At 46.8% G+C, this 15,580-nt stretch overlaps 1 protein-coding gene across 5 annotated transcripts in view; it reads left to right on the top strand.

Moving 5' to 3' along the window:
• The window catches only part of LOC138761530 (disintegrin and metalloproteinase domain-containing protein 23-like), a 209,179-nt gene that overhangs the window by 111,439 nt on the left and 82,160 nt on the right, over positions 1–15,580 (top strand). For all 5 annotated transcript variants that reach the window (XR_011356355.1, XM_069933814.1, XM_069933813.1 and 2 more), the window contains exon 15: positions 12,764–12,863. Coding sequence is in view for 4 of the 5 variants with exons in the window: in XM_069933814.1 (XP_069789915.1) it covers positions 12,764–12,863 (100 nt within the window). In the remaining variant the exon portion in view is untranslated. The remainder of the gene's footprint in view (positions 1–12,763; positions 12,864–15,580) is intronic.

Below are 15,580 nucleotides of genomic sequence, written 5' to 3'. Positions count from 1 at the left end.
AAAGGTTAAATAAGTTTGGAGTGTAGAAGGTTGAGAGGGGATTTGATTGATGTATTTAAAATTATTAGGGGTTAGATAGAGTGGACATGGAGAGGCTTTTTCCTTTAAGGGGAGATACAAACGAGAGGACATGAGCTGAAAGTTGGGGGAAAAAGTTCAGACCAGTGGTTCTCAACAGTTTTCTTCCCACTCACGTCCCACTTTAAGTAATCCCTATGCCATTGGTGCTCTGTGATCAGTAAGGGATTGCTTAAGGTGGGATGTGAGTGGGAAGGGAGGTTGAGAATCACTGCTCTAGACCCAATTGTGACTGAAATATTTTGCTTGAGAAAATTTGTCATTGGCCCATTTCCTTTGGAGTTATGAAACCGTACACATAAAAAAAACGAGTCAATGAGGGATGATTAAAACAGTGGCTAATCCCTTACCAATGGCATAGGGATTACTTAAAGTGGGATGTGAGGGGAAAGAAAAAGGTTGAGAACCACAGGTTTAGAGAAAATATGAGGGGGGAGAGTGGTGAGTGTGTGGAATGAGCTTCCAGACGATGTGGTGGAGGGAGGCTCGATATTAGCATTTAAGGAAAAGTTGGATATGTATATGGACGGGAGGGGAATGGAGGGTTTTGGGTAGAGTGTCAGTCTGTGGGGTGAGGTGGGAGAAAGTGTTCAGCATGGACTAGAAGGGACTAGTTGTCCTGTTTTTGTGCTGTAATTCTTATATGTGCACCTTGAGGAAGTGTGAGCAAGGCTGAGAGCCACCTGGCTTGGTTCTACCACAGGTAAGAGTCTCGGATCCTCAACATGAGGGCCTCAGTGCACCCTGTTCACAGGAGATTGCTTGGGGAAAGGTCCCAGCCATTTTTTTACACTGCTCATATATTTAATTCAAACATAATTATGTCAAAATCTACTTTGAAGAAAGTATTGCATGCCTTGTTCATGAGTGTTCTCGTTAATTATTGTGGACGGGAAGCCACCCCTCCATCCCCAGGCAGGATTCTGCCCATTGAGTCTGCCCCATCATTCAAATCATGGCTGTATTTTTTACTCTCAACCCTTACTCCCACCTTCTCTAAAATCCCTTGGCACCCATCAACCTCCGCTCTAAACACACCCAATGACTTGATTTCCAACTCCGCAGGTTCGCCACCCTCTGAATATCTTTACTGCATCAGGGGAGATCTATGTACACATCATGCTCCCCCCCAGAACTCGCATCTTTCTCCCCCTTCCTGTCAGACAGGAGATTGGTGAGCTTGAAACATGCAATTCCTTTCCTGTCATTATCAGACTGGGCCTCCCATAAATATAAAATAACCTCTTCTTCTCCCACATTGCAGTCTTTTTCTGCTGTACTTCTCTGTTTAACACCAGACGCTGCAATTTTGTTCTATTTTTGTACAAGCAGCTGGATGTAGGTATGGGGTGAAGTTGCTGAGCTTGTGGTAAACACACAGAAGATGCTGCAGCAACTCAGCGGTCTCACAGCATCCACAGGAGGTAGAGGTGCATTACTGACTAACCGGGGCAGAAGGGCCGGGGCTCCCTCCCTGTCCAACCACACACCCATTACCGATCCCCACACCCGTTTCACTGCACCCACCCCCACACTTCCCTTCCCCACATCCACTCTCCACCCCACTTCCCCACACCCACTCTCCACCCTACTTCCCCGCACCCACTCTCCACCCCCTTCCCCGCAGCCACCCTCCACCCCCTTCCCTGCAGCCACCCTCCACCCCCTTCCCCGCAGCCATCCTCCTTCCCCACACCCACCCTCCACCCCCTTACATTCATCCACCCTCCACCACCTTCCTCCCACCCCTTTCTCTCCATTCACCCCCACCTGCTTCTTTACACCCACCCTCCACCCCTTCCCCCACCCACCCACTTTGCCCCACACACCTCCACCCCCTTTCCCCAATCCACTCTACCCCCTTCTCTGCACCCACCCCCCAGCCCATTCCCCGCATTCACCCTCCACCCCCTTCCACGCATCCACCCCCTTCTCCCCACCCCATTCTCCATACCAATCCCCTTTCCCTTTCCCCACACCCACCTCATCCCCTTCTCCCCACTGCATTTTCCACACCTAACCCCCACCCCCTTCTCCATACCCACACCCTTCCCACACCCACCGTCCACCCCCTACCCCACACCCATCCTCTATTCCTTTCCACATATCCATCCTTTCCCCACACCCAACGTTCATCCTCTTCCCCACACACTTCCTTCACCCCTATCTGTCCTATACAACATTCCCCTCCTGTCCTTTAGAAAACGTCCCCCATCTGTCCGATAGAACATGTCCCCCACCTGTCCGTCAGATCACGCCCCCCTCCTGTCCAACAGGACACCCCCCCCCCCCCCCCCCCCATTCTAGGTGTTTGTCCACTAGACACTGATGAATGCATTCAGATTTTCGACCATCAGGGGACGCAGTCCTCCAGATGTTGTCTCACCAACGCCCAGGGAAGTCACCAATTCTTTCAAATTAAAACAAAAGGTGTAAGATCAGAATTTCTGTAATGTCAGTGCTGGTGTGGACCCTGGGAGGGTGGGGAGAGGAGACATCGCGCTCTCCCGCAGGGTCCAAATGGCTAGTTCGACTGCCATCGACTCTGTTCAATCTTTAAACCGCCCGTTAAAGGAGCTGACGATGGTTTATTTTCAACTAGGGTCTAGGCTCAAGGTGGCGACACCTCTTGTCATGATAATGAATATGCATGAGATGTATGCAGATAGAGGTTGAGCTATTAACCGGAGGTCAGAGGGCATGCGCGCAATGTATGCAGGTGTGGAATGGTGGAATAATGGAAGCAGAGAAATAAATACACGCTGATGTTCAACGGGTAAATCATGTTTTGATGGTGCTATTAATTTCACATTTCGGGCCACAAATGTGACATTGGCGATGAGGAGAAACATTTTGGATTTTGAATCCGTGGCTTTGAGCTGGAACGTTTCATCATGGCAGTCACTGGAGCTGAATTTCTAGCACTTTGCGGTGTTCCTCATTTTGACCCGACGGGCGATGCAAGCACTGTAAGCGTGAAGTGGAAGGCATGGCTTGAAGAGTTCGAAGCTTACGCCAACAGTCATGACCTATTTCTCGATGGGAGTACGGCGGAGCAGAAAGCGCAGCGGAGGGCGTTACTTCTCTTCACCGCAGGACCTGCAGTTTGGAAAACTTTTAAGACCCTTTCGAATACTGGAAGGAAGGAGGAATACCAGAAAGCTGTAGATGCATTGAATGCACACTATGTGGTGACACCGAATGCCACATTTCAATGCCATTTGTTTCGCAAAACAAAACAGGAAGATGGGGAAACGGTCGCCCAGTACATGACGAGATTGCGACAACTGGCTGTTGGATGCAATTACATGGCAGCTGATTTGGACAACCAGTGATTAGATCAAGTCGTGCAGCACTGCAGATCAGACAAACTCAGAAGGCGACTGCTGGAAAAAGGGGGTGAGTTGAAACTTATCAATGCTTTAGCAATTGCTGCTGCATTAGAGGCTGTTGAGGGGCAATTTCATACCATGAAACTGAAAGACAACTCAAGCCAGCCCAGTAAAGACAAAGTTGGTCAACAAGTAAATAGGCTCTCGCATAGCCATAGCCAGCCAAGAAATATGCCGACACGTGTCTTGGAGTGTTACAGATGTGGGGACAGAGGTCATTTTGGAAAAGACCCATGCTGCCCAGCAAAAGGCAAAGTTTGTAGAAAGTGTGGAGGTAAAGACCACTTTGCAAAGAAGTGCAAAAGCAAGTCAAATGCAAGCCAGAATGGGAAGAGTACAGCTTGGGGGAAAGGAAAGTCTCCTGGAAAGAAAGGCAATTATGGACAGAGAAAGCAAGGCACTATTCGCCATATAGAATGTGACCCAGAAAGTGACGATGATGACGACAACATGGATGGGCAGAAATACTATCAGTTTACATTGAATGATGACCATCATGAGAAAGTCACAGTGATAATTGGTGGTGTGACAGTTCCGGTCATTGTAGACTCAGGCAGTGACAGTAATGTAATTGACCGACACTTATGGGAGAAATTGAAAAAAAAAGATCATTTGTACATCAAAGAAGTGTTCAAAGAAACTGTATCCATACACAGCAACCAAGCCATTGCAGACCATTGGATGTTTCACTGCGACTGTTGAAGCTGGTGACAAGCACACCGAAGCAGAGTTTGTTGTCATAGACGAGAGGGGAGAACCATTGCTGAGTAGACACATGGCGCAAGATCTGGCAATACTTAATATTGGATCTCGTGTCAATTCAGTTCAGTCATACGAGGATATGAAGCAAGAATTCCCTGCAGTTTTCCAGGGAGTAGGAAAGCTGAAAGGTCGACAACTAAAGCTAGCAGTGGACAAAACGGTCAAACCCAAGGTGCAACCAGTGCACCTTGGGAAAGGACTTCATGGGAAAGTCGAGGCCAAAATCAAAGAGTTGATTGAGCAAGACATTATTGAACCTGTAGAACATTCAATGCAATGGGTCAGCCCAGCAGTGATCATGCCCAAACCAAATGGTGACATGAGACTGTGTCTTGATATGAGGATGGCCAATGAAGCTATAATTCGAGAATGACACCCCATACCAACAGTAGAAGAAGTATTCCAGGAGTTAACAACCAGTCAGGTGTTCTCAAAAATCGATTTAAAATGGGGCTATCATCAACTAGAGCTGGACCCAGAATCCAGGGATGTGACAACATTTGTGACTCACTGTGGATTGTACCAGTACAAGAGGCTATCATTCAGCATCAATGCAGCTCCTGAGATCTACCAGTACGAAATCCATCGAGTGATTCAAGGCATTCCTGGAGTCACCAACATTTCTGATGACATCATAGTCCATGCGGCTACACAGGAAGAGCATGACAGACAGTTGAGGCTTGTGCTATCCAGACTACAGGGGGCAGGCCTTACTGTGAATGGAGACAAGTGCCAGTTCGGTGTCTCAGAGATGGACTTCATGGGACACAGGCTTACACGGGAACGACTGAACCCAGCTGATGCCAAGGTGAAAGCTGTTGCCGATGCACGTGAACCCCAGAATGCAACGGAGATGAGGAGTTTCTTGGGATTGGTCAATTATTGTGCAAAGTTCATCCCTAACTTTGCTACATGGGCAGAACCACTGAGGAAACTAACCAGGAAAGGTGTACCATTCCATTTTGGCCCTGAGCAGAAGGAAGCATTCACAGCTCTGAAACAAAGTCTGACGAATGCCGATACTCTTGGGTATTATGATCCGGATCCACCAAACAAAGTCATAGCGGATGCTATGTTGGTTTAAGAGCCCTGTTGGTTTAAGAACCGTGTTGGTCCAGACGCATGATGAGGGACCAAGAATCATTGCCTATGCCAGCAGATCTTTGACAGATGTTGAAAGGAGATATTCTCAGACAGAGAAAGAAGCACTCGGATTTGTATGGGCCTGCGAGAGATTCCAAGCATATTTGTATGGCATTGAATTTGAACTCATCACGGACCATAAACCATTGGAGGTGATCTACGCCGCCAGGTCCAAACCGTGTGCCAGGATAGAACGATGGGTGCTCAGACTCCAACCGTACAAGTACAGAGTAGTCCACATTGCTGGGAAAGCAAACATTGCTGATCCGCTGTCCAGATTGTTGAAAGATGGATGCCCACAATCCAAGTCAGAACTGGGGACAGAAGCAGATAGCTTTGTATTCTTTGTTGCTATCCAGTCGACACCAGTCGCTGTGACAACGAGGGAAGTCGAGAGAGAGTCCAAACATGACCCAGAATTCATGGAAGTTAGAGAATGTAACCAAAGTGGAAAATGGGACAAGTGCACTCACAAGGCATATGTTCCCATTAGAGATGAACTTTGTTGCATCGGGCAGTGTGTGTTGAGGGGTTGTAGATTGGTGACACCACAGAGGTTGAGACCGAAGATTGTATCATTAGCTCATGAAGGACATCTAGGTATTGTTGGTACCAAGCAAAACCTCAGGAGTAAAGTATGGTGGCCAGGTTGTGATAAAGACACGGAGAAATTCGTCAAAACCTGCATGGGTGTCAACTCACAAGTAGGAGTAATCCCCCAGAGCCGATCCGGAGTACGCAATTCCCGACAGGACCGTGGATCGATGTAACTGTTGACTTTCTCGGACCTTTACCAACTGGCAAGTCAATCATGGTAGTGGTGGACTACTACAGCAGATACTATGAGTACTCTGTGATGAGGTCAACGACCACTGAAAAAACAATACAAGCATTGGCAGAGATCTTCGCGAGACATGGATTGCCTGTTACACTATACTCTGACAATGGTTCACAGTTCATTTCAGAGACATTTGCTGAATATATGAGGACCACAGGCATCCACCATCACAAAGTAACTCCTAAATGGCCGCAAGCCAACAGAGAAGTAGAGAGACAAAATCAGTCCATCGAAAAACGACTACGGATTGCTCATGCAGAAGGACAGAACTGGAGAGAAGCATTGCTATCCTATGTAGCTGTCTATCGGGCAACCACTCATGCAACCACAGGAAAAAGTCCAGCAGAAGTGCTCTTCAGGAGGAAAATCAGCACAAAAATGCCCGAACTGAAGGAAATCAGGGACGACCAGGAGATGAGGGACCACGATGCTGAAAAGAAGGGGGCAGCAAAGCTGGTTGCAGACTCTAGGTGTGGGGCCAGGTACTTGGACATCATGCCTGGAGATAATGTTCTTGTGAGGCAAGAGAGTGGTGGTAAGCTAGACACACCTTATTACCATCACCCCTACACTGTTGTATCCAGAAGCGGTAGTATGGTGACAGTCAGGTCTCCAGCTGGAGTCCTCTGCAAAAGAAACATGTCTGGTGTCAAAAAGTACCAATCCAGAGCAGCACCAAGTGAAGTGGTTGGAAATCCAGTACAAGTTGCTCAACCTGAGGGACCAGACGACGTTCCAGAGGTAGTTACAAGTTTTCCCGATGAAGTGGTCAGAGTACCAGAAACACCAGAGGCCGTAGCTCGAGCGTAGAAGATTGAGAGGGGACTTGATAGAGGTGTTTAAGATTTTAAAAGGGACAGACAGAGTAAACGTGGATAGGCTTTTTCAATTAAGAGTGGGGGAGATTCAAACGAGAGGGCATGGTTTAAGATTGAAGGGGGAAAATTATAAGGGGAACATGAGGGGAAATTTCTTTACTCAAAGGGTGGTAGGGATGTGGAATGAACTTCCGACAGACGTGGTTGAGATGGGATCATTGGTTACATTTAAGGAAAGACTGGATAGTTACATGGATAGGAGAGGACTGGAGGGGTATGAACCGGATGCTGGTCAGTAAGTGGTTATATGTTAGCGAGCAGTGTTTCCGGTGCTGAGGGTGAGCAACCAAGTCGCGACAGTAGCATTGCAGAAAGGCTGAGACGGGACAGGAAATCACTAATCGTGCCTGCATTATCATGAAAGTGAAAGTTTGTGATAGTTGGAATGCGTTTCAATGAAGAAAAAAAAAGTGCATTGATTCAGTGGAAGCGCAGTAATGATACACGCCAAGGAAAAGTGGAAATGTGTGGTGATTGTGAAAAAAAAAAGAGAAATAATGTAAAGGGTGTACGCCGAACGCTGCCCTTGTGAAACACGCAGTGAATGGATATCAGGAAGGAAACCATCGCAAATTCCGAGAAAGAGACCTTTGCGAAGTTGTGCTATGATTACCAGGATCATCGCTGTTTTGTTGTGTTTAGCGTTATTAGAAAAAGAAAACTGTGTGCCGAACATTTATTTTATACTTGACGTGGTTTGACTTTGGAACATCAGTAGCAGTAACCAACAATCAGAAGTATTTTGATGCAGGAAGAGGAATGATAATGGGAACATTTGGACAGTGATTTTGATAAATACATCATAAAGTACATGTATGAGTGCTGTAAGAATTGCATTTTTGTTTTGGTCGACTATTTGGTATTAAATGGAAAAAAAAACAAAAGCATTGGAATTTAAATATGTGGTTTTATAGAACGGGAAAAAAAAAGTCATGAAAAATAAAGGGGAAGGAAATATGTGGGGCGTATAATTTTAAACGTTTACATTTTGCATATGAGGTGACCATTGTATTAGCATAACTACTGAAGAAATGTTGAGCTATTATATTACATTTGGTTATAACATGGTTACGTTACATTTTGTGAAGAGGGAATTTGATGTTGCTTTTGTTGGTTTGAAGGCAGAAAAATGCTATTGATAGTGTTAAAGTGTTTGCATTTAAACAGAAAGAAACACAGCAATGTATTATGTTCGGTGATATTCATACAAGATATACACTTAGATTGAAAGGTTAAGACACAAAGATATGAAGTTTATTTCTGGTAAAGGAGGGATGTCATGATAATGAATATGCATGAGATGTATGCAGATAGAGGTTGAGCTATTAACCTGACCGGAGGTCAGAGGGCATGCGTGCGATGTATGCAGGCGCGGAATGGTGGAATAATGGAAGCAGAGAAATAAATACACGCTGATGTTCAATGGGTAAATCATGTGTTGATGATGCTATCAGTTTCACATTTCGGGCCACAAATGTGACACCTATGATCGGCAATGGCCATGAGGCGTGGCAGACTTTGGGGAAGCTGAGGACTGGCTCAGGGCACCAGAAAATGGGGAGAACCCCCTCCCTGGTTTGAGAAGGAGAAGCAGAGATGTCCCAAGGGACGGTAACCGCAGTGAGGGGGCTCTGCGGCTGAAGAAGCACAGGTGGCGGGCTGCTGGTGGCTCGGGCACACGAACCCTCGGAGGCTGCGGACTGCTGACACTGGGAATGCGGGAGGGCGCTGAGGTCTTTCTGATTGGGTGGGAGGTTTGGATCTGGAGCTCAGCTTGCCAGCGGACTCTGCAGCCACAGAGGCTATAGGAGCGCTCGAGGCGAATCTACGGACACCCGGTGCCTCTGTGGGGGTCTCTATTTTGCTTCTCCTTTGACTAAGGGGCGCTTCAGGCAATTTCTGCCGATGACGAATCTTTGCTTTACAGCATACTAGAGGAAGTTTTGTGTAATGTCACACCTGTTTCATAACGATAAAGAAATCTCGAATTTAGATAACAAGATGTCTTTTAGTACTGGAAATCAAATTTAAACGCAGTGAATATAAATTTAAACTGATATAATAGCGGACTGCAAGATTCATGGGTAGATATCTCCTGCTGCAGTTGGTCGCTTGGGGAATTAATCATGGAAAATGGCAGGGATGGAACGATTATTGCAGTGGCAGAAAACAAGAAGACGGTGTGGGGGGGGGGCTCCCTTGTGATGGGTTCAGCAGGGAGTTGTGAATTCTGACTGCGCGTGGACCGGATGCATGGAAGTCTTGTCCCTGTATGGGCCCTGCCACAGATGCAGCAGTGGAGGGGAGGACTGCCTGTTGAAAAGGCCTTTGGACAGGTGCGATCCCCGCCATAATGTTTGGGACAAAGACATTTTTTTCCTTTTTTCAAGGTTCAGTTCATTATCAGAGGAATAAAATAGTGTTGTATTATATGACATTTCTTTTCGCTAGCTGCAAGGCAGACAGATTCGCTACTGGCAGGAATTGCCTCTTATAGTCAGAAAGAGGCAAAAGAGAGTCCCCCAGAATCACAGAGTATCCGTAGATTCGCTTCCGCATTCCCCCAAGTCCAGTCCAAACAACTGGCAACCCGAGCTCCAGTTCTGAACCTCCGACACATTCAAGGACCCTTGGCACCTCCTCCGGTTCTGATACCCAGTACCCCTCCAGCCAGTTTGAGCCAGTCTTCGGCAGTCTGCACCCTGGCACGAGTCTCCCGACAGCGGCCTCCAGAAGCCTACAGCTTCTTTGCCTCAAGTCACTAGCAGCCCACTGGACCTTCAGCCACAGAGCCCCCTTACTGGTCCACTGCCGTGATCAAGGTCCCCGCAGGTCGCCTGCCCCACTTCTCCCTCTCAGACGGTGTGTGACCTTCCCGTCCTCCGCTGCCCCCAAGGTCCACAGCCCCTCACAGCTGCAACCGATTAATAGGCGCAGACATTTCAACTAAAACCACCGTCAACTCCCTCAACGGGCTGTTCAAAGCCCGTGCGGAGCCAACAGCAGTCGACTGGGCAGCTGGATCCCGCGGGAGTGCTGGATCACCGCTCCCCGCGGGTCCGCCCGAGCGCCAACTCTGGCAGCGTATGTCTAATTGCTTCGTTAGTGCAGGTATAAGAGAGCGAGGTTTACTTCGAAGCTTTTGATCACTTGTGGAGTTCTTAGTTGCCATTTTTCAACATGAAGACCAGGGATGTGCCAATGAACGTCAGAAGAAGCCGTTACGAAACTGAAAAACGAGAATCAAACAGTACTAGACGTTGGCCAAACCGTTAGGGCTGGCGGCATGATAAGGGTAGCGGTTATCGAAACTCTGTTCCAGCACCAACGATCGGGATTGAGGTTCGAATCCCACCCTGTCCGGAAGGAGTTTGTACATTCTCCCCGAGTCTGCGTGGGTTTCCAGTTTCCTCCCACCCTTCAAAAAAGTAGGTCAGTTGGGTGTAATTGGGCCCCAAATAACCTTGAATGAAATCTGGATTGAGCACTTTAATTAAATTTGTTTAATTACAAAGTTAAAACTGTGGAACATAGGGGAAAATAAAGGAAAAAAATGTCCCAAACATTACGGAGGGCCACTGAGCATAGACCCTGAAGGTTTAGAGGGGGATGAGTCAAATTAAGGCAAATGTGATGAGCTCGGGTAGATCACTTGGATGAGTTGGGCTGAATGGCCTGTTCCACTCCAGAGCGCAGATGTCCCATTCCACCCTTGCCAGTCCACTGCTGTGCAGCATTTTAGCTCAACTCTTTGCCAGCTGGCCCTGGGCTGGCATGCAAATGGAGAAATATACATGGAGGGGGCAGGGCCATTGGCGGGAGGTTGAGCCCCTCCACCCAAGGGAAACCAGTCAAGCTTCGCCTCCAGTTAGTTGAGAAGCCTCGGTGCTGTGGAGAGATCTGGCAGGACCTGATCCGCAAGAGGGCATTGTCAAAGTCTCCTCCCCCCCCCCCCCCCCCCCCCCATCGACGTGATCTACCTGGATCATTGTCTGAAGAGTGTGCATAAAATCACTGAGAACTCCTTCCACCCACCCGCCACCTGCTGCCGTTGGGAAGGAGAAACAGGAGGATCAGAGCCAGCACCACCAGGCTGAGGAACTGCTTCTTCCCACGGGCAGTAAAAATGGTGAATGACCAAGGGAAATGCTCACACTGACCTCCTCATATTCATAAAGCAATATTTATTTGTACTATTATATTTGATATATAATTATGTCTTTAAAAGAGATAGGTTGTGGGGGTTTTAATGTGGGTCACTTCACAGTCAGATACTTACAAAATACATCTCATTTAAAATGCAAGAGCATTGCTCAAGCCAGACATCCAGGCTCCGAGAGCCTTTGCAAAGACAATGAAATAGCTTTTGGAAGGAATTTTCAAAAGCAGGTGCAAATGGGAAAGTCTGGGGCTCAAGTGGCTGATAAAGATCTTTCAAAGATTGGGTTTCGAGCCTTGGAAGTGGTGGTTCTGGTTTTTACAAGCAGAGAGGAAAAAAAAACAAACAAGATACTTTCAGAGAGCAAGGGAGAAAGAAAATTCAGTTCTCCAGTATTGTTTGGAGGCTGCAGCATGACAAGCTGGCAGCTTGTTGAAAACCCCATTTTGAAGATGGGTTGTGAGTTCTGAGTTCAACCTGTTAAAAACCCTTGTCCTTATAAGAGGAAATGGCTGGCTAGAATGTTTCTCCTGAAATAAGGGAAACAAGAGGAACAAGAGTAACCTGGAAGAAGAGCCTATCATTTGGAAAACCCATGATGGGGCAAGTTTCTTCGGCAAGACACTGAAATGGCTGATCGGAAGGAATCAGTTTGTGCCCAACGAGCAACAAATCTCTCTGAAAACCGACAAGAACATTCCTGAGCGGTAACCATTTACCTTTCAAGCACCAACGCCTGGTGAAGATTCATGTGCATAGTATAAAAATTGCCTGATACCAGTGAACTTGGAGGAATGAGAAGTGAATTTGGACTGTGAATCAATGAATTTTTCGGAACCTATACACACACATTACATACAAATGCACTTAGAATTAGAAGGGAGTTGTTAATAGTAATAAGTTAGAGTTTGATCCTGTTTTTTATATTTAAATAAAATTAAAAGCAACTTTTGTTTAAGTAACCATTTGTCTTGGTGAATATCTATTGCTGCTGGGTTTTGGGGTCCTCTGGGCTCATAACACTACTTGTGAATACCTGTCCTGTAGGTGTATTGTTTGTATGTGTTTTATGTCTGGTTGTGTGTCTACATGTTTTGTACCGAGGTCCGGAGAAAACTGTTACATCCAGCAATCGGATGGCAATAAACTTGACTTGAAATCTGTCCCCGGCCCTTTGGCTATCAAACTGCTGCTACCTCTGTGCTGCAATGTTTTGTTAGACTTGGACCTAATTGCTGAACCACTTTCAGGAGCAGGGGAAATGGATTTTTGTATGTGCAATCTGGGCTGTTTGGTTGCTGTATCAGAACGGAATTGTAAGAAGCAATCAGTTAGGAGCAGGAGTAAGACCACTTGGCCCATTCCTCCTGGCCCTCCTCGTTGATTGTACCATGGTAACCTGTCACCTCACCTTGTGTTGAACCTTATGGAGTTTAAACTTGGACTTGCCTTGATTGGACAGAGTGTGGATTTGCTACAGTTTGTTTGAATTCTGACTCTCCTTCACTTGCAGGTTTTATCACCCCCGCAAGTTTTCCAAATGCAGTATCATGGAGTACAAAGAATTCCTGCAGAGAGGCAGGGGAGCTTGTCTCTTCAACAGACCAACAAAGGTAGGATATTCAAACTCCACTTCCCGAACCCTTGTCACAAACTGCACTTGAACTCGGTTGCACTCGGGTTTTCCTGGTTATGAGTGCAAACAGAAAGGAACAGAACTACTCAGCGGGTCAGTCAGCATCTGTGGAGACGGGCACCCTGACCCAATGGGTATTTCCAGTTCTTCAGCTATCCAGCAATTTCCAGTTCACCTTTCCCTCATTCTCTCTCCCTCTTTCTCTCTCTTTTCTCTATTTTTCTTTCCTCTCTCCCTCTCTCTATCTTCTCTCCCTTTCTCTCTCACTCCCTCTCCTCATTGATCTATTAACTAACAAGCCCCAGGAGTATCTGTATCACCTGCCCAAACATCATTTCCCCTCCATCACAGATATTCACTTGGTTCTCCCCAGCCCCTCAAAGCCCTCACCCAGCAACTCATAGACCACTTGCTTTCCCATTCTGTTTCACTCTCCATGCCCATCAAGTGAAGCCGCGTTTATCGTCATCTGATTTTACAAGGACCAGCGTTCTCCAGTCCTTGGCAAAGTATGCCAACACATAACCAGGCATAACCACAAATACCCCCATTAACCAACTCCTCCACCCTGTACGTTTTGAGGTGGGAGGAAACCCACTCAAGATACAGGGAGAACGTAGAAACTCTGAACAGGACGCCACGGTTGGCATAGTAGCCAGTCAGCCTGACGCCTTTACAGCACCAGCGATGGGGACCTGGGTTCGAATCCCACACTGTCTGTAAGGAGTTTGTACGCTCTCCCCATGTCTGCGTAGGTTTCCCTGGTGGGGGGGGCTCTGGTGGGGGGGCTCTGGTTTCCTCCCACGGCTCCAAGCATTCCGGCGGTTATTGGGGTGTGAAATGGGCGGCACGGACTCATGGGCCAAAATGGCCTGTTACTGTGCTGTATATCTAAATTATTAAAATATTAAATATAATCAGTCAAACAATGCATATGCAGGACAAGTATTGATATCTAGAAATAAAGAAATATAGTTTCAAAAGTATGAGATTTCATGAATATGAGCATCTCGGATGGTCAGTGTGAGCAGTTCCTTTGGTCATTCAGCATTCTCACTGCCTGTGGGAAGAAGCTATTCCTCAGCCTGGTGGTGCTGGCTCTGATACTCCTGGATCTCTTCCCTGGCAGGAGCAGCTGGAAGATGCTGTATGTAGGGTGGACATAGTTCTCTTCAGTAAACGACCCTGGCAGATCACGTCACTATAGGGGAGGGAGACACCAGTGATCTTCTCTACCACTTTTATGTTTCACCTTCTTTTTCTTATTTTGAGTGTTACAGTATGCCGGAGATGTTCCACAATCTTCAGTCTCCAAACGGAGCAGGGAATATTATCTTTGTTGAACCTTCAAACTCCCTCCACTACAAACTGCCTTTGCTGTCCTGTCATGATTGGGTCAAAACCTCTCTGAATTCTCCCCCTTTCCCATCATGAGACCATTTCCTCTACGAGAGTAGGAGTGGGGGAGTGCGGGGATTGGATTAACACCAGAGAAGAGAGAGAGGGGGGCGCCATCAAATCCTCCAGGAATTCTCGGGACCCTCCCTACCCTGCATGTGGAGAGTGGTCCAGAGGTAAATTATTAGTTGTAACCCCACCATCCAATAATCACCTTATCTCTTTTCAGCTCAGAAGGGGACAGTTCAGCCCTTCAACCCAATTTCTGCTCTGAAAGCATCACTCACAAACTCTTCCTGTAAATATGTTAATCCTATATTACAGTACAACTCCGATTATCCAAAATGGTCGGGACCAGGCCTGTTACAGATAAACTTTTTTTTCGGAAAACCGGTCATTTTTTAAAACAGCCCAATTGCAACAGCAACACACACAACAAACAACAAGGGAAGGCTTTTTAGGCATTAACCCAGTGGTTCTCAAACTTTTTCTTTCCACTCACATCCCATTTTAAGTATTCCATATGTCATGGGTGCTCTGTGATTAGTAAGGAATTGCTTAAGGTGGGATATGAGTGGGAAGTGAAGGTTGAGAACCTCTGAAATATTTGGCTTGAGAAAAATGGTCATTGGTCCATTTCCTTTGGAGTTCTGAAACTGTGAACTGAACAAGTCAATGAGGGATGATTAAAACAGTGCTTTCAAACTTTGACTTTCCACCCACATCCCACCTGAAGCAATCCGTTACTAATCACAGAACACCGATGACATAGGGATTACTTAAAGTGGGATGTGAGTGGAAAGAAAAAGGTTGGGAACCACTGCATTAAAATAAAGTTTAATTCTCACCAAAAAAAATTGCCCCCGCCCCCTGCCAGTTACCAGCACCTCCCCACCGAGGGTCCTCGCTCCTGGCCGGGAGCCTGAAGTCCCCACTGCTGCTATGACCCCGGGATCCGCCGCTGCTGGCACTGGGGGCCCCCAAGGTCCCCAGTCAGTTCGGCTCCGAAAATATTTTGGATAAACTAAGATTTCAGATACCCTTATTTATCCGAAATTTTAAAATAATTTCAGATACTGAGGATTTCGGATAATCAGAGTTACTGTACCTGCTTTTGAACACAATTCTCCCCATAATCCCCTCTCCCCTTCTCTCCCCCTCCCATTCTACTCCTCCCCCACATACAAGGGGCAATTGTCGGCAGCCACTGAACCTGCCTCCCCTCAAGCTGTGAGGCCTCTGAACTCCGGGGACACATGTAATATGATATTTAATGAGTGAAATGTTATTTATAAA

Source organism: Narcine bancroftii, chromosome 4 (assembly GCF_036971445.1).
Source record: "Narcine bancroftii isolate sNarBan1 chromosome 4, sNarBan1.hap1, whole genome shotgun sequence".
In the NCBI taxonomy this organism is placed as follows: Eukaryota; Metazoa; Chordata; class Chondrichthyes; order Torpediniformes; family Narcinidae; genus Narcine; species Narcine bancroftii.
The sequence above is the reverse complement of the archived record's forward strand: the minus strand, read 5'-3'. Positions and strand labels throughout refer to the sequence as shown.